The sequence below is a fragment of the Limanda limanda genome, chromosome 6, assembly GCF_963576545.1.
Source record: "Limanda limanda chromosome 6, fLimLim1.1, whole genome shotgun sequence".
Taxonomy (NCBI): domain Eukaryota; kingdom Metazoa; phylum Chordata; class Actinopteri; order Pleuronectiformes; family Pleuronectidae; genus Limanda; species Limanda limanda.
The window spans coordinates 18,516,555-18,534,818 of record NC_083641.1 but is presented as its reverse complement, the minus strand read 5'-3'; the positions used below and the strand labels follow the sequence as shown (position 1 = coordinate 18,534,818).

The 18,264-nt window shown below is 42.1% G+C and overlaps 3 protein-coding genes and 1 non-coding gene across 4 annotated transcripts in view; 1 reads left to right on the top strand and 3 right to left on the bottom strand.

Annotated features, from left to right (window-relative positions):
• Nucleotides 1–1,120, bottom strand: part of LOC133002894 (protein jagged-1b) — a 40,485-nt gene extending 39,365 nt beyond the window's left edge. Inside the window, exon 1 of the mRNA XM_061072485.1 lies at nucleotides 953–1,120. Coding sequence (XP_060928468.1) covers nucleotides 953–1,120 — 168 coding nt within the window. The remainder of the gene's footprint in view (nucleotides 1–952) is intronic.
• A 2,529-nt stretch (nucleotides 1,121–3,649) lies between these two features.
• Nucleotides 3,650–3,722, bottom strand: trnat-agu (transfer RNA threonine (anticodon AGU)). Its single transcript has one exon. It is a non-coding gene; the product is annotated as a tRNA-Thr (tRNA).
• A 4,257-nt stretch (nucleotides 3,723–7,979) lies between these two features.
• Nucleotides 7,980–10,974, bottom strand: snrpa (small nuclear ribonucleoprotein polypeptide A). Its single transcript, XM_061073226.1, has 7 exons — nucleotides 10,926–10,974; nucleotides 10,549–10,624; nucleotides 10,281–10,453; nucleotides 9,299–9,475; nucleotides 8,801–8,974; nucleotides 8,599–8,687; nucleotides 7,980–8,509 (listed from the first exon to the last, which is right to left on the bottom strand). The coding sequence occupies exons 2-7, from the start codon at nucleotides 10,619–10,621 to the stop codon at nucleotides 8,350–8,352; spliced, it is 846 nt and encodes a 281-aa protein (XP_060929209.1). The 5' UTR covers nucleotides 10,622–10,624; nucleotides 10,926–10,974; the 3' UTR covers nucleotides 7,980–8,349.
• A 1,320-nt stretch (nucleotides 10,975–12,294) lies between these two features.
• On the top strand, nucleotides 12,295–17,220 carry qpctla (glutaminyl-peptide cyclotransferase-like a). The gene is made up of 7 exons (XM_061072905.1): nucleotides 12,295–12,898; nucleotides 13,777–13,923; nucleotides 14,002–14,295; nucleotides 14,707–14,868; nucleotides 15,145–15,244; nucleotides 15,313–15,429; nucleotides 16,111–17,220. Exons 1-7 carry the CDS (start codon nucleotides 12,680–12,682, stop codon nucleotides 16,254–16,256), a joined length of 1,185 nt encoding a protein of 394 aa, XP_060928888.1. The 5' UTR covers nucleotides 12,295–12,679; the 3' UTR covers nucleotides 16,257–17,220.
• The last annotated feature ends 1,044 nt before the right edge of the window (nucleotides 17,221–18,264 follow it).

Sequence of the window (18,264 nt, the reverse complement as noted above, 5' to 3'; positions counted from 1 at the left end):
GGTGGCATGGAGTCTGAAGCATTTCAGTTTGCTATGAGCAGCTTGTCAAAACCATTTATACAAGTCATTGCACTGACATTTGAACTAATTTGTGGCACTGCAACACAAAAACATAAAAAAGAGTAGTTTATTTTCATTCTTGATTCCTAAGATATGAAGTGCCTATACCTTGAAAGGCACCATATAAATGCGAGCTATTTTTAGTACTATACTAATACTACTATTAGTAGAAGTAGTAGTAGTGGGAGTATATAGGAAGAAGGAGAAGAAGATACAAATATCTGTCAATGCACTCCAGCAGGAAAAGATGAGGATGCTAAGAGATGCAGGTGTAATTCTTTATTAACCGAGAAGAATGAGGAGTGAGTGTGAGCAGAGGATGTGAGGTTGGTTTAATTAGTGTGATGTTTGACTGGAGATCCAGCACAGTCCCTCCTTAAGTACCCAGGGTTTTATTTAGCACTGAAATACCTGAAATAAATCATGTGCAGCAGCTGATTGCTTTTTATCTCGCTTGATTTCTGTTTTCTGCTCCATTTTCTTCACCGAACAATGGTATTAACAAACTGTGATCTCTTAAAAATACTGAAATACAATAGGATTTTGCTATACTGATCATATTTGCTGTGACAAGCTGCTAAAATTAGATTACAACAGTTCCTCTTTTGCGTGGGATCACAGACGAGTGCGGTGAAACAACAGGTGGGCACAGCGCCATGTAGGAGCAGAATGAGGCAGGCACAAAGAGGAGAGGGGCAGTGTGTGTGTGTGGTTGTGTGTGTGTGCGTGTGTGTGTGTGTGTGTGTGTGTGTGTGTGTGTGTGTGTGTGTGTGTGTGTGTGTGTGTGTGTGTGTGTGTTGTGATAAGAAAAACACGCTGAACCACAGTTAAAAGTGCAGCTTCGAGGTTTTAAGACCATGACGCCCGAAATAGCACTTAATCGGTGGCTTACCTGCGGTTGTATCGTCAGCGCCACGAGGAAAATCACAGTCCGCTGCAGGTGCAGGTGTCCCCGGTGTCCCCGGTGTCGGTGAGTCCTCATGTCCGTCCTCTCGGTGGTCTCTCCGCTCCGGGTCCTGGGTTCGAGCCGCGTTATCCCGTGCGCTCTCGGGCTCTCCATCACTGGGGACTGGGCTGTGCGCACTGGCCACGCTGGTGGTGCTGGTGGTGGTGCTGGTGGTGGTGGTGGTCGTGGTGGTGCCCCCTTTCCTTGTCCCTCCCTGCGTCCCTCCTCTCCTCCTTCTGCGGTCTTACACCCTGAAACTCCCGCAGAGCCACTTCATCGCGTCCAGCTCAGAGAGACCATCACTAACCTCTGTCTCTGCTTTGATTGATCCCCCTCCCACCCACACACACACCTGATCACCCCCTTGCTGCTGTGTCCAGGGTGGATTTCCACTGGGAATGACACATGCACACACAAACACACACACACACACAAGGCACACAAACACACTCCCCTTGCGCTGTATTCCCCGCGCCACCTGCGTTAAGAGGCTTTAAAGGTCCAATCTGCCGTTTCACTTGACTTGAACTCTCATCCCAATTAGCTGACACACTATCTCCTTCTTCTTATTGTGTCTCTCTTCCAAGCCTGATCCACAAACCAGCGTGGAAATCAGTTAAAAAAGAACCAACACAATCTATATTCACCCCGTATGTATTTCGTGGAAACGGCCACCGAAGTTGCGTCTCTCCTGCGTAATGGTTTTTTCCCTGTGCGCTGTGCCTCATCCAAGCGGCTGGCTCGTCATTTGTCAACCCGATACCAAGCCCGGCGGCGACAGAGTGAGTGTGGGAAACAATGAGAGGGAGAGAGAGAGAGAGGGAGGGAGAGAGAAAGGGAGCATGGAGGGTGTGTCCTGAGGCAGGGAATGTCTCTCTTTCAGCTCTTGTCCGGATGGTTCCCAGCGCGCACCAGACCTCTCTCTCTCTCTCTCTCTCTCTCTCTCTCTCTCTCTCTCTCTCTCTCTCTCTCTCTCTCTCTCTCCTGATGTTGACAGAAGTAGTTACATATGATACTTATTGACAAAGAAAATGGTTACATTAGCTTTATTATTATTGTTACCATGGGTTATTTTGGTTTTGAACTTTTCCTTTATCTTCTTTTCGACCGGAGCGCTCTCTCTCTCTCTCTCTCTCTCTCTCTCTCTCTCTCTCTCTCTCTCTCTCTCTCTCTCTCTCTCTCTCTCTCTCTCTCTGAGCCACCTGTGGACCAACCCAAAGTTAGCTTTATTCTAAATATGACACTTTTACGCACAGGATTATCCTGCCTGGCCTCGCTTCCATGCACCTCCCCTCTCTCTCTGGGTTTTCTGTTTCCTCTGCACCTTCTCCTGTCACCTCGCCGGTCCCTCTCCTCTCCTCCAGTTTCACTTCAAAGCTCCGCGGTGCCAATTAAGCGCCTCCACGGTTTTGCTCGGGCTCGAGTGGCCTCTGGAAGTTTCTATAGGTATGCTTTGAAGCTTACAGCTCTCCATCGTTACAATGCCACTCTGCTCCGGTTGATGCAATCCGAGTTGTTTACCAACCAAAAAAAAAAAAAAAAACCTGATCGTCACATTCACATTTATGATGAAACTTGTTTGGACAGCTGCTGCGCGCACATGCCGCTGCTTAATGATGCGCACACGGACATAAAAGAGGATTGTAGGGTGCATGTGGGCATCGTTTGAATATTGGCACCGGGCTCATGGCATATTTTCCACATCTGACCTCCAGTGCTCGTCTGATCCAAGACCTCCACACAATGTACCTTCTTTATGGGAAGAAATCTAATGAGATTCGGCCTCTTCCCCTCCTTTCCTCTTCCCCCTCCTCCTCCTCCTCCAACTTGGGGTCTATCACAGTCTTGTTGCTCTGGAGCTTCCCTGACAACCGCTGGTGTTTCCTCGGCCTGGTGCTCTGCGCTGACCCCGGAGCAGAACAGAGAGCTCTTGAGGAGCAAAGAGTTGATTTGCATAGAGAGGCAGTGACCTCCAAACATGAGCTGAATTCTAACCAACCATCCGGAAACACACATGTGCGTATGTGTATGCATGTGTGCGTGTGTGTGTGTGTGTGTGTGTGTGTGCGGTTCACCTGAGGAATAGCTACAAAAGACGGGGATATAAAGAATTGCGGCCCCTGCTCTTTCTGGGTCTCGCTGCATAAATGGAAGTGTTGTGTATTTGGCACCATCTAACGGTCACAGGTTTCCCTCTTTGTATAAATTGTAGATTTAAGTCCAGGCAAGTATATACACAGCATGACACATTGTAAAAGCAGCATTAAAATATATAATAAGGCATTTGAAAAGAAAAGAATTACACAGAAAATAATTAAGAAATACATAAGAAACAGTCAGTGTAAGAAATTGGTATTGATGTGATTGCAATGGAAAATTTGATCTGATCAATGTCTTTCTACTGTTCCGACCGTTTCCTTTGCATTTAGCTGATATGACATCAATGTCTTTCCCGTGCAATGGTTGGATAATTACAATTTCCAGATCTTATAGGATGTTGTGAAATCCCATTTGTTTGACATAAACCAATCAAATCACCACCTGATTCTGGTTTAAATTGACATGATCTTGTTTTTTCTGTTATATGTTACATTTTCCACTGTCTCCAATGTCCCATGATTATCCACACATGGACTGGTGAAAAGGCACTGCTGGGATTTGAACCCAGGATCTCCTGTTTACTAGACAGGCGCTTTACCAACTAAGCCACAGCGCCTATTTTACGCTGCCCTAGGGCCTCCTGAATTTGTGTGTCTAATTCCATTACAAACAATCTGAAACAGAGAAAAACTTTCACAGGACAATGTTATGTATTTAACTCTCAATTTTACACACTCATTATCTACTAACAACTATGCCAATGGAGGGTTGGGTAAAGGGTCTGAATTGAAGAGGACGAGCCGGGGTGATGGGGATGAGGTGGTCTGCTTTGCGAGCAGCACAACCGCTCAGTGATTCAAAAACAAGGAATAACGTTTTTTAATTCGATCCTTAAAACCACAGGTTATCAATGCAATGACACATGACGGCCTGTCCCTTATGCATGAGACCATTGACTCGGATGTTGATGTTGTGTTTGGGATGATTCTGCTTCCCTCTCTCAAGCAACACAGACAAACACAACTCCCATGATTAACCGACAGGAATGAGTTCAAGTCCCTGCAACTGAGCCTCACTGTGTCGCTGAGTGGGACGGCACACACGGCGCCCCTGGAGTCTAAGGTCAGCGCTTTCTCAAGGCCAAGTAGGGGAGTGTGGAAAAGCTTGGGACAGTGCAGAAGAATGTGCATTTCTGTGTACATGGTCAAGCTGACCTATAGACAATTACCAAGGGCACAGTTTAAGTACACAACAGGGAGGCCCTGTGTGTATGTGTTGGCCTCTGTTGATAGTGTGAGTCTAAATTAAGCTTTTCAGGCCTAATTCACACATCACTACGCCCCGCTCTCATGAATCCAGCCTTTGAGAGGGGGAGGTGGGCCTTGCACTGGCATGTAATTACTCTGCAAACCTACAGTGTCTGAGAGGGGCCAGTGAGCATGTGCTGTAAAACATACTGTAGGTATTTACTAATTGGCAAATTGTGAGACAATGTGGACATGTGAGACATTGTACTCATAGGCATTCAGTAAATATTTGTTTAAACACCATGTTTTCACATAGATAGATAGCAGCATATATATATATATATACATAATCAGAAGTTTGAGGTACTTGTAATGTACAGGGTAAAGAAATGTCATTGTATTCCAACACACAGTTTTTATTACTTCACTACATTCACCTGATGGCATTAATGATCAATTACAATGAAAAGTAAAAATGTTGAATATGGCCAAAATGGCCACTAAATGCAAAATAGCAGGCTTCCTGTGGCGTTTTTCCAATTGCACCTTCAGACTTTTTTGTTTGTCTGGTCATGATACACCTGTATATCAATTTTTGTGAAGACCGGTCAATGTGAACACGTTCCAGGGGTCTCGGGGGGGCACCGTTGAGCCATTTTGCGACGCCCATTGAAAATTCCTTCAGAATACCTAAATTGTCACCACTTTCTAAATTTCTGCAAATTTTGGTAAGAAGTTGAGCATGGTAAAGCCCTCAAAAAGCCAATTCATTTGCCTGAATAATAATAATAAATAATCCTTACAATTTCAATAGGGTCTCACCTGACCTTTGATGTCAGTGCTCGGGCCCTAAATATAGACATGAAAGTCAAATCTTCTAAGAAACTATTTCGATTCGAGGGAGAAGGTTAGAAACACGACCTAAAGTTTAAATAGTCTTTTACTTATCTATAGTAAATATTAATTCTACATTACATATCATTTGTAATACAGAATTTACATTTTACTTATACATTTGTTAAACACCTAAACAAATGGAGGGATATAGATTAGTTAGATATAGCTCTTCAAAACTGCTTTCAAGTTATGATGATGTCATGTCCATTGAAAGGCGCTGCAAAAAATAAAATATATTATTATTGTTATCAATAAGAATAATAACCAGAATTGCTTAACCCTGGATAGAACCCACTATAAAATACAATTTCTAAAATTTCTAGGGCTGCAAAGCAGCACTGGGCGGGCCCGAGCACATGCATTTTTAAGCGTTGCATGCGTTTTGCCTGGAAAAAATAAATAATGACTGAGGAAATATTGACACATAGAGCTGTTCAGGCTTGGACTCTGATCATGAGACAGAAGTTTGGTGGTGATAGGACAATACACAGTGGAGTTATGCCACCATCGTCTCCTTTGGCGAAGGATGAACCTTCGCCGCACCTCAATGTTTACACGGTTTGAGGAAATGTCCCAATTCTGAGAGAGAGAGAGACGTCACCTTTGCAAGACAAAGATTCCTTTGAATTATGACCACTGTCACTGCAGGAGAGGAGCTATTGGTTTACGGTTCAGCATCAAAGGATTCATGGTCCATGTATGTCCGTGTTACAGAACATCGTGTTTTAATGGCGTGTAAACTTTGACGCCACTCCACGGTCACACCGTGTGACGAAAAATCAATCCCTCAGTCAGTTTTTATCTCCATCTTGTTGTGATGACACTCATCTCAATTTGAAGTTGATCCGATGAAAGCCCTGGTACAAGTACATCAAAGAAAAATGTGGAATATGGCCAAAATGGCCACTAAATACAAAATAGCAGGCTTCCTGTGGCGTTTTTCCAATTGCACCCAAGACTTTTTTGTTTGTCTGGTCATGATACACCTGTATATTGATTTTTGTGAAGACCGGTCAAGGTGAACATGTTCCAGGGTCTCGGGGGGCACCGTTGAGCCATTTTGCGACGCCCATTGAAAATTCCTTCAGAATACATACATTTTCACCACTTTCTAACTTTCTGCAAATTTTGGTAAGAATTTGAGCATGGTTAAGCCCTCAAAAAGCCAATTCATTTGCCTGAATAATAATAATCCTTACAATTTCAATAGGGCCTCACCTGACCTTTGATGTCAGTGCTAATAGGGCCTCACCTGACCTTTGATGTCAGTGCTCGGGCCCTAAATATATAAGCATGTAAGTTACAATGTACGTAATACAAGCAAAATGCCCAAAATATATCTAAACTCCCTTAATTAATCTCCATGTGTCCCTATGACCAATTCATTAATAAACATTTATTTTAGCCTACAACAGCATGAAGAACTGTTAAATGTCTGTATATTCCTGATGAACAAATTATATAGTGGTTAATGTAAATAAGCATATAAGGTTAAATTAAGTCCACCTATAGTCATTAGTGTGCAGCTTGTATGTTTGTGTTTCAGTAAATAGTATTCAATAATATCACTGGTATGGGGCATTCTGCCTGCACCATTTGTGCTTTTTTTCTGTTTTTGTTTCTTTTAAATTCTGAAACAGTACCGTTTTATTTTTTTATAACAGCTTAAGTTTTACCTCTAATGATTTGTGAACATGACAATCATAAAGCTGAATCCACAGATTGTCCAATACTGTAAAATCATTATTTCTACAAGTGCATTCATAACATACATAAGCAGCACCTCCGTTTCTACCAAATAATTTTAAAAAACTCATCTAAATTCTGAAACACTTTAGGGAAATGTCCTGATGCAGGAAATGCTACCACTGTGATCACAAATTAAAAAAATGCAGAGCACAATAGTTCAAGATGAGCCAGTTAAGGATGTAATGGGAAAGGGAAATAAAAAAATCAATTTCTATGTAGTTTAGGGCAATGACCAAAGCACAAAGGCCAAATACAGATAAAATGTTCAAGTATAAGCTGCGTACTTTCAAGCACAAATTGAATGAGAAACCAATTGATTTATTTTACAAGTAGAAAGATGATTTGTGTGGAGGCCCATAGATAGAAGATATAGGCTTCTCTGTAATGGATAGAGACATAATGGAATATTGTGGTTTTTTCTGAGCACCAAGAATTTAATTTTCTACAGAACATTAGGTTTTGGAGAGCATTGGCAGCCGGCAGTCTGACATCAGCATCCTGAGAACGATTTTGACCGAGAGCTTTTGTTGCCCGCTACATTTCTTTCTCGAGCTCCACTAACGACTAATAGTGAAAAAGATGATCTGTTTCATTCACCAAAGGTCCGAGAGTTGGCTACTTTATATTCCAAGCAAAAACTAGACATGTGATATTCCCCAGAAACTCCATACTCTGAGGAACAAGTTCAGATAAAGAGCAGATTTCTTGGCAGTTATTTGTTTAAATAAAAGCTGACAGACCCGTAGGCTTCTGTAGAAAATGTTAAAACAATAAAAGTTCCAACAAAATTAACAAAGCAGCGTAGGTGGTGGTCACTGGAAATGAAATACTTTCCGTTTGGCTGCAAAAACAATTTACTATTTGAGGTGTTTAACGCATCCATCACTTTACCCATTAACCACCAAGAAACCTGAACATCAGGGGCAGTAGAAAGTAGGTTAATGGCACCAGCTACTGTCCTAAAAAGAAAAGAGGGAGAGCACAGTCGTAAAGAAAAGTTTTAATTATAAAAAGGAAAAAGCGCCAGGTACAATGTCTGGTGAACCAGACTCTGGGTGCAATGCTTTCATGACAAACAGTTTTAAAGAACAGCACAACACATCAAGCTGCTTGTTGAGTAGAAAGCCAGACGACAAATCATCAATGAAGAGTTAAAATTGTTGACGTGATGGTCATAAAGTATACTTACATGTAATCCTGGAAGAAGAAATTAAAAAACTCACCACTTACTCTGTACAGAACACCAGCGATACATTTGTATAGATGATTATGTCAGGTCACTGCTGTTCATGGTTTTAAAAAAGACCTGCGTGTGTGTGCATGATAGAAAATGACTGGTCCTGAGAGCTGTTATTTCTTTGCGAACGAGATCTTCATTGCATTGGTTTGTGTGATCTTAAAGCCCTGTAGTGCGTCTCGTGCAGCGCCGGCTTGCACTTCATTCTCAAACTCCACAAAGGCGATGTCGTGGCGACCAGGAACCAGACGCACTTCCTTGAACCCTGGGAACCTGAACACAAAACACCACATTCAAGTTTAGCTTTTATCTGTTCCAGTACAAGTATGCAGACAATACACAGACAATGAGTTGTTACTAACTGGTTGAAGAGCATGGAGAGCATGAGCTCGTTGGTCTCCTCTGGCAGGTTGGTGAGGAAGAGGATGTGATTTGGTGGATTTTCCGCGACCTGTGATGATTAAGGCCAGTAGAAGTCAGAATATGATCAAAGGACAAACATGGTGACATTATTAATTTCAGGAAATGACAACATGCTAAGTGAGAGGGAAGGAGACACACTACCTGAGGCATTTGTCCAGGCATCTGTCCGGGCATCATCTGACCAGGAGGCATAGAACCAGGGGGCATCTGTCCAGGTGCCATGCCTGGAGGAGGCATCATGCCTGGAGGGGGCATGTAAGGCGGCTGGCCTGGCATGTGCATCATGCGGGGAGCCTGGTTCATAGGAGGCATTCCCTAAAGAGTGAAATACAAGAGTGATGAGCAGATCTTTAGCTGTGCAGACATTTCTCCCCATCAAGTAGCTCCTCTATTTGCAGTTCCAGATGCCATCAATGATCTCCCCCTAACCAAGGGAGCCTGTTTTCTACTGTGTAATCTGTTGCATGGAAATTTTATGCCTGAGTTAATTATTTTGTCCATTTTTCCTTTCAACAGTGACACAAAATTCCTATGAAGAGCTGCTATCAAGCATGTAATGAACTTTTTAGAGTTTGTATGTATGAGAAGAACAACTTCGGAGTAAGTAGCTCCGGACATTCCAATCTTAAGTCTACATACAGGCATGGCAGCAGGCACTCCAGCGACCATGGGCACAGCAGCTCCTGCAACACCCTTCTTAGTTCCCGCTGCATCAGGTACTTTGGGCTTCTTCTTCTCTTTCTTGCGGTCACGCTCTACGAACGTCCCCTTCATTTTAGCAATGATGTCAGAGTCCATCTTGGCATATTGGATACGCTGCAGGAGGAAAAGGTGAGTTAAGACCACGCATCTTTCAGAATATACAGTTTCAAGACCCCTAAAAACCTTCTTATTACGACATTTAAATTAAATACCAGCCATAGAATGAACGACATGTTTAAACTTTAATAGATTTGTCATTGACAAGTCTTCAATGACTGTAGGCCCTGGATTTATATATTTTACAAGTTGTTGTGTATTGTTTTATAATATTCATTTTCCTTTACTGCATTACGGTGATCTACTCTTTATGAATGCAGGTGACAGGGCCTAAAGAAGTTGAATGCTAGGTACAATAGTGCTTTGTGTTTTACAATTGGCTGTAGACCACTTTACATTTTAAACTAGCCATCTTTGCATGTCCACAGGTTTTCACATTAGCTGGCTTTTATGCATAAACCTCCCCTTGGGTTGGTTCCTCCACACTATCTATATGTATACATTAAAGCCAAAATAAACATGGCCTGTGCTCTCACAATATTCTTCAAATGTTGGTCCCCAGAGTTAGATCAGAACTTTGACAAATCTTTTAAATAGCTGATACTCTTTTCCTGGAACAATTTAGGGTGGATCTGAAATTGTGAGAGCTGCTACACAGGGGAATTCAAGTAGATTTTAAAGGATTGAGAAAAGAGTAAGTGTGGAAGCTCTTAAAATTGTTAATGATATTTACTTGAAAGATTGCACATGTGTAGTGTATGACAGCTGTAAGTAACTGTGGTTATGGTTTGGCACCTGATGTCTTTATACAGGATGTCTAGAGCCCTTCTGTGATCTAGTATTCAGTGTTGGGTTAACCTACCATGGGCTTGTCATAGAAAGGGAATCCCTGCATGGATCTCAGAGCATTCGAGGCGCTGTTCACTTCTTTGAAGATGACAAAGGCCTGACCCTTCATCTTCAGGTTCTGTGCGACCAGGATGTCCAAAATCTGCCCAAACTGGGAGAAGATGGCGTACAGGGACTTTTTCAACTCTGCGGGGAAAGCACAAAACAAGAGAACCCCGTAGACTGTTTTAATTCACTGATAATCTGAATTTACGACAGAGCCTGGGAGGTCAGTAACTCACCATCTTTCTTGATCTTCTCGTTCAAGTTGTTGATGTAGATCGTATGGTTGAGCCGTACGTCCGTCGTGGCCATTTTCTAAGCAGCCGATGAGTTTATAGATTAATACAAACAAATTAAATATTCCTTTTAAACCAACATAAATCGCAGCCGTTGAGCCGCAGAGCTAGTGACGAGCTAACGCTAGCATACAACCCGGGTAGCGTGGGGCGAGCGTTAGCCTGCAAGCTAGCTGCTGCTAACGCTACTCAAGTACATATATCCACGTATCGTTCAAAGCTGATTCGAACGTCATCAGAAAACAAAGATAAAAGGAGATGCATTCGCAAACAACTGGGCTTCAAAGGTTTTCTTCAAAGGAATAAATAAGAGAACTCACCTCGAAATGATGAATGAAAAAGTCCCGGCCGTCGCAAATCCCGTTCGCTGTTCTCTCGCGATAAGAAATAACGCCGACGTAGTTTCCGGTGTTTCGTTCAATTCTGTGACCAATCAGATTCTGCCTCAGACTTTTTCTCCCCCAGTCACAGTTTCTCCATTTTTGTAGTTTTAATCGCCACCTGCTGTTTCCAGACATGCAGCTGCCACTGCCTTGAGAAGAGAGTGCACATTTAAATCAACATTATACATTTGTAGAAAGAAACTGGACCTTATACAGAGACAGGGAGAGACACATGTTGATAAAATAAAATATTAGAATAATAATAGTTTCTACCAACACGTTTCTAAACTTGTAGTCAACTCGTGACTATTTTCCTGCCTTTTTTTTCATTTGCACTCACCTATGGAAAAATGTGAAATAACTGATACACACGTGGTGCAATAAATATACATACACATGTACAATAACATTCACACGCACACACAGTTAAAGTTGTTACCACATTTGCAACGAATGTCACGCTGCACCTTTGAATGTTTATAGTTTTAGAAGTGTGTTTTATTCAACTTATCTTTCAAAGTCTTTCTATCTTTCTTTCTTTTAATTTAATTATTGCAGTGCTGATCTGACCTGTTTCTTCTTGTCCAACACCTTTCTTTGTACTGTAGACCGTGTGTTAACTTGCATCTGACAAATAAAAGCTTATCTTAATTTTATATACTGGGAATAGAATTTGTGTTATTTTGTCCACAAGCACCAACTGTACAATTACATAATTTTAGAGTTGAACGTTTGTGGGGGCAGCCCTTCTCCAAAAAAAATCTTTATTTTTTTTAATGTTATAGATTCTCTATAAGATATATGTATTTTTTGTAATGTATACGGACTACAAAAACTGAACTAGTCAAGTACAGTACAGATTACTCAAAATTGTACTTACGTTTTAACATGAACATCTTTTTTTGCTTTAATCTGTGTCATCTGTAAAGATATATATTTAGATGTATATATTTTATTTTCTATTTTAAATTTTTGGTATTCTATTTCATTGTTATTCTATTTTATTCTTTTTTATTCTATTTTATACTATTTCTATTTTTATTTTATTTTTTTGGGTTGAAATTACTGAGCATTGCTTAAAGAGAGCCTGTGACCCAAGTATTTGATTGACAGTGACTACTTCATGTTATCTCTGTTCATTTGACAATAAAAAATCTTGAATCTTGAATCGTGCGAATTTATTATCTGAACTATGTACATTTGTTAACATGGTACTATAGTTCTGACTCCTGGTCGGTAGGTGGCGGCAATGCACCACACAGTTTGTCTTTAACCACAATACAAACAGAAGAAGTGACGCCATAGATCAGATACAGATCTAGTGTCACGTCACTACAAGGTGTAACATCTGGACGGTTTTCATCAGGCTTCTGCAACTGGAGAGTTAAGAGACAACTCTTTCTCTCATTGTTATTTACGGTAACGTAGACTAACACCGTGCGGTTCTGCAGCAGGAGACCGGAATCGACCGAGTCCCTCCGGTTTGTGTAGATTATAAACTTGCACCATAGATCCGAGCTGGACTTAAGCAGCAGTGAATCATGTTCACTGAGGCTGGTGGAGTTGACACTGGGACCAGTGACAGCGGGGATGGATCATCATGGTGAGACTGGACCTCAGACTCCACCTCCTGCTTGAATCCACGAGTCCTCATCGACACGTCGCCCGGAGGACCCACAGAGACCCGAGTCATGTCCAGGTCCAGTCGGCGCTACAAGCCTCTGCTGCAGACCACCGGCAGCGGCTCCCCCCTGGGCTGTGACCGGGTTCGGTTCCCCCGGGCCCGGGTGCTGCTGCTGTGTCTGCTCGGGTTCCTGGTGCTGGCGGTGGTGCTGGGAGTGTATCTGTCCAACGACACCAGCATCGGACCTGGGAACCATGTGCCAGCCGCAGACCTGACCAAAGACAGGGTAAGAGTCATCGCAGGAAATCCTTCCCTGGTGCTTATAGGATCTAAGTTTTGTTTCCTATTTTTTTTTACATTTATACTTGCACAAATACACCACAGCAAAATAATCCGCATTTTCTCAATCAATCATTTTTGACAGAAAATTGTAAGAACTTAAGTTCAGTCTAATCACATTTCCCTGAGCCCAGTATGATGTCATGAGTGTGAATGAATCAATAGTCTAAGATCAAATCAGGGTCAACACCTCACTAAGAGAAACAGATGGTTTGAGCAATGTTTACAGATATGAAATTAATAATATGAAGTAACAGAATGACAGCATGAGGTTAATAATGACTGAGTATCATTGAAGAATTGTTGCTTTCCTTAGTTTACTGAACTTCCTGTCTCATATTTAGTTTACATTACAAACCTTGTCTTCCCCCATCTTCATTCTCAGGAAATCCTTCCCTGGTGCTGATAGTATCTAAGTTTTATTTCCTTTTTTTTTTTTTAAATACATTTTTCATATATATACTTGCACAAATACACCACAGCAAAATAATCCGCATTTTCTCAATCAATCATTTTTGACAGAAAAGTTCAGTCTAAATACATTTCCCTGAGCCCAGAATGATGTCATGAGTGAATGAATCAAGAGTCTAAAAGATCAAATCAGGGTCCACACCTCACTAAGAGAAACAGATGGTATGAGCAATGTTTACATATATAAGATGAAGTAACAGAATGACAGCGTGAGGTTAATAATGACTGAATATCATTGAATAATTGTTACTTTCCTTAGTTTACTAAACTTCCTGTCTCATATTTAGTTTACATTACACACTTTGTCTTCCCCCATCTTCATTTTCATCCCTGATCGTGTCGTCTCTTCTCCAGTTGTCCCACAAACCCAGCAAATGCTCACCAGCTCAAGTCCGCCGCCTGGTGGCTCAGGTGGACGGGACTCGCCTGTGGGAGACTCACCTGAGGCCCATCCTCATAGAGAGGCTGCCAGGGACCCAGGGACACCTGGCTGTAAAGCAGGTGAGTGTGAAGCATACATACTTTCCTTTTCTATAAGCACATATTGTATTCTTTAATCGAAACTCTCTTCTGCCTCAGCACATCACCTCCACACTGACCTCCCTGTCTGCCGGCTGGTCCATCGACCTCGACTCCTTCCAGTCTACGACCCCGCGAGGCGCGGTCGGCTTCACCAACATCGTGGCCACTCTGGATCCCTCGGCCCCTCGCAGGCTGCTTCTGGCCTGTCATTACGACTCCAAGTTCCTGCCTCCGGACCCCCGGGACCCACAGAGGGTGTTCCTGGGGGCCAGTGACTCAGCGGTGCCTTGTGCTATGATCCTGGAGCTGGCCACTTCTCTGGATGCTCAGCTTAGATCCTTCAAACAACAGGTATCGATGCCGTTGTTTTTTTATATGGACAGTTGGAGCAGAGGCTGACTGATTCGTTTTTCAATTAGTTCAACTGGTTTAAGTTTACTCGTTCCTGTTTTTCTTCTCATGACAAAGAATAAAGATCTGAAAGGCTGAGGAGAGAATATTTTTTAGCTTTTCCTCATTTCTTCCCCCTGCCTCTGCAGCTGCAGTTAAGAATAGAAAATGCTGACTGTAGCCCATTCTATAGAGCGCAGTCCTCTGTGCACAGCAGTGTCTCTCCAGAGGCTGTGTTTTATCTAGTTACTACTGAAAGACACACATAATTTTCACACACACACTGCGACAACCCTGCAGAAAGCACGACTCAATCTGTCGCCACTTTTTGTGAATTGTATTTTAATCTGATTCCCTTTCTTCTCCTCTCAGAAACTTCCCGTCTCCCTTCAGCTTGTGTTCTTTGATGGCGAGGAGTCGTTTGAGGAGTGGACCGCCACAGACTCGCTGTACGGCTCCCGACACCTGGCTGAGCGCATGGCCAACACGCCTCACCCCGCCGGCTCCTCACACACCACCATGCTCCAGGCCGTGGTGAGGAAACCGGGTTTTACTCTGCACGTCCTCCACGATCGCACCCTCAGACATCCTGATCCAGACGGATGCTGAATTATAAATAACCAGGTTCAATGTAGCAGAAACAGCTTAATTTACATATTTTAAAGCTGAGTCATGTTTAATGGGCCAAATCACTTTTTACCTTGTCTCATGTAAGTCATGTACTATTAAAAAACATGTACTATTATAAAAAGATAACTTATTATTAATCAGTACCCACCTCCAGCGACTGACTTCGTCCTCTCTCCCTAGGACCTCTTTGTGCTGCTCGACCTGCTCGGGGGTCCCGATCCACTGATAGCAAATCACTTTGACAACACGGCACGCTGGTTTGACCGTCTGATTACTGCAGGTAAAAACACTGCCTGTAAACAAACTCACTTTGACTGTACAAGCTCTAACTCTGCTCTTCATCCTCAGAGAAGAGACTCCATCGACAGGGTCTTTTGACGTCCCACCCGTCAGAGCAGACGTACTTTAGGAAGGATGTGTATCTCGGACCTGTCCAGGACGACCACATCCCCTTCCTACACAGAGGTGAGTGGAACCAACTTTTGACATTTTCTATCAGAAAAATATCACATAAAAGTTTTAACGCTCGGTTTAGATGCGTGTGTATTGAGAAAATTAGGTCTGTGTGGAACAATAAATGGAAAAGAAACCAAGGGAGATTTGTGCCCACTGCCTTGATATTTCCAACATAGCAAATAAGGTGTTAAATATATTTATGTACAGTATTATATTGCATGAAATCCTTAAACAATCACTCATCGATTGACGTCATGTCCTGTTCATAGGTCCTGCCATAAGTTCTTTCACCAATCATTTTCTTTTACCATCTAAATGTCAGATTATGCATATAAATATTGTACTTTGAAATATTTTACATATTTTGTTAAATGAAATGTTGATATTTTAATATTGTATGAGAAGTCTTGAATATTAATCTTCCCTCTGACATTTGCCACTTGTTGTGGATGTTGACTATAATAAGTCTCTATGGACAAAAGCATTATGCTTATTTAATGTAATGTGGTCCTGTGGCTGTTAAAATGAATGTGATTGTTTCCCTCAATTTCTGAAAAACATCTTTGACCAAATCTAATGCACACTATAATAATGAGTTTTAAAACTGAAATGAACATAGTTAATCAATTAATCTGCTGATTATTTTCTATAGTAATCCTCACTTCCTTCCTCTCTCCTCTGTCTTCACAGGCGTCCCCGTGCTACACGTCATAGCCACTCCCTTCCCACAGTTCTGGCACACGTTGGACGACAATGAGCAGAACATGCACCGCCCCACCGTCGAGAACCTGACCAAGATCATGGCTGTGTTTCTGGCTGAATACCTGGGCTTCTAAACACAAAGACATGAAGACCACTGCTCACGTGTGCCCTACACTGGAGAACTCTGGTTACGAATGAGTGACTATGTGCACAAGAGAAGCCTGATTGAAATGAACTCAACTGAACTGAGATACCAGCTGACCTTTCCCAAAGTCTTGTCTCTGCTGAAGTGTTTAGTCTCCCTACTTTCACATCATGGAGGAGTTGGAAACCTTTTTTCTCCAAAACTTCTGGGCATGTGAAGTTGATACAGAGTCTTAACTTAAATTATTAAACTAATATTTAATAAGACAAGATAAAATAATCCTTTAATGAGCATGGTGCCTGAAGAGCAGTGGGGAAATGTGTGTGTAGTTCCACAAGCACTTTGGCTTTATTCCTATGAAGAAGAAAAAAAATCCTAGCCATATGTTATTCACCACTTTAATGTCATGGAGATGCACCAATGTCTTCTTAAAGACAGACCGATGTGAGAAGCTGTGAACGACGGCTTGAAAATATCTGTGAGTAATTCACTTCACTTTGTCTTCACTTGCCTGAAGTTGCTCTTGGTCTTAGTACCTGTTGCTCTTACTGCACATTTTGTGTCAGTTAAGTGATATGAAGAGGGAAAAATCCAACAAATGTGCATTTACACCACATGAAAGGTGGAGACAAAAGTCTGCAATAAGGTTTAAATGGTTTACTCAGTTTCTCTCTGTAGCTTTGGGAAAAAACCAAGACACCGAAAAATTCTGTTCCTTTTTATAACTTATTGATGTGGAAATACGTAACCAGCGAAGTCTCGTCTTAACTTTCCTTCAACAAGCTGAAACCACTCGGGCTTTACAGCACATCTGTGAACCGGTGTATTAAATGTAATCCACCATATGATGCTTACTTTATATGATCGTCTGGTCTTGGGTTCTATATATATATGTATGAGTCAAGGTACAATTTTGCTGAGTCATGTTTTGGTAATAAAACCTAACTTGCTAAGTGTTTTACTGACACAATTCAAGAAGGAGACAACCGTATTGTAAGTGTAAAACAGGTGTTATGTAGAGGAGGTGGAGGGCCTGGGTTGTGTGTGGTACAGGGGGGTTTAAAGATGAATATCGGATGAAAGGTAGGCTTCTCCTGATGGCGATCCACAGCCAGCTGTTTGGAAACTGAAGGAAGTAATGAGAAACAGAAACGTAGGAGAATAGCACTTATTATGTCATGTCTTGGTCTAACCACAAGGGGATGCCATTATTCTGTGTAAAAAATGGCAGAATAATGCATTGTTTTTGTAGATTATTGTGAGGGCAGGTTGAACTGGAAAGATGGTTCTCTTGTATTTCCTTTAGAGATATGCTGGTGGCATAAACGCACTTACACTAAACTACGTCTACTCTGTTTTCAAACAGGAGCATAGAAGGATTTTCGGATAAAACATCAAATGATTATTGAGGACCCTCTACCGATAGTAAATATAAAGATTTGAGTCATGACAACAATTTGTACAATTAAGATGAAACACTATTGAAAAAATCACTTGGATTATTCAATTTCTGCCAATAGATCTGTTTCATCTCAATCTTACACACTGAACCTTTCAATAAAATTCATAAGTGCTATAAAACTGCTTGAGAACATTTTGTGACTTTCCTTTCTGCCTCTTTCATTGATTATTGGGCCTTTAGACACCTGACTATTTTGTACAATGTAGTTCACACTAAAAGGTTTAAACTGTTTGGTGTAAGATTTTTATGTCAACCTTAAAAAAAGTTGGTTTCCTCTTCCTCCCAGATGTTGTGTAGTAGAGGAAACCTATGTCTTACATGTTACTTCCCCTCAGCTCCAGGGGTTGAACCCGCTGCCTCTCAGCCTCTATGTATGTCGGGCTCGGAGCCAGAGCTGCTGTGGCAGCGAGTGGCTGCATGGGGAGAAGGGGAAGCGTTCCAGCAGCGCGTAGCAGTGCCTCCGGTGAAAGGCCACTGCGGTGGAGGCCTCAGCACACTCTCCAGCTCCCTAGGGCAGGCGGAGGAGAAAGAGGCG

Bases quoted from the DNA above. Each gene is read 5' to 3' on its own strand.
- snrpa (XM_061073226.1), bottom strand. From the start codon at position 10,621: ATGGCCACGACGGACGTACGGCTCAACCATACGATCTACATCAACAAC. The intron at 10,454-10,548 runs GTGAGTTACTGA...CTTTCCCCGCAG, and splicing joins CGAGAAGATCAAGAAAGATG to AGTTGAAAAAGTCCCTGTAC. The intron at 8,975-9,298 runs GTATGTAGACTT...TTCACTCTTTAG, and splicing joins GAGTGCCTGCTGCCATGCCT to GGAATGCCTCCTATGAACCA.
- qpctla (XM_061072905.1), top strand. From the start codon at position 12,680: ATGTCCAGGTCCAGTCGGCGCTACAAGCCTCTGCTGCAGACCACCGGC. The intron at 12,899-13,776 runs GTAAGAGTCATC...TCTCTTCTCCAG, and splicing joins CAGACCTGACCAAAGACAGG to TTGTCCCACAAACCCAGCAA. The intron at 15,245-15,312 runs GTAAAAACACTG...CTTCATCCTCAG, and splicing joins TGACCGTCTGATTACTGCAG to AGAAGAGACTCCATCGACAG.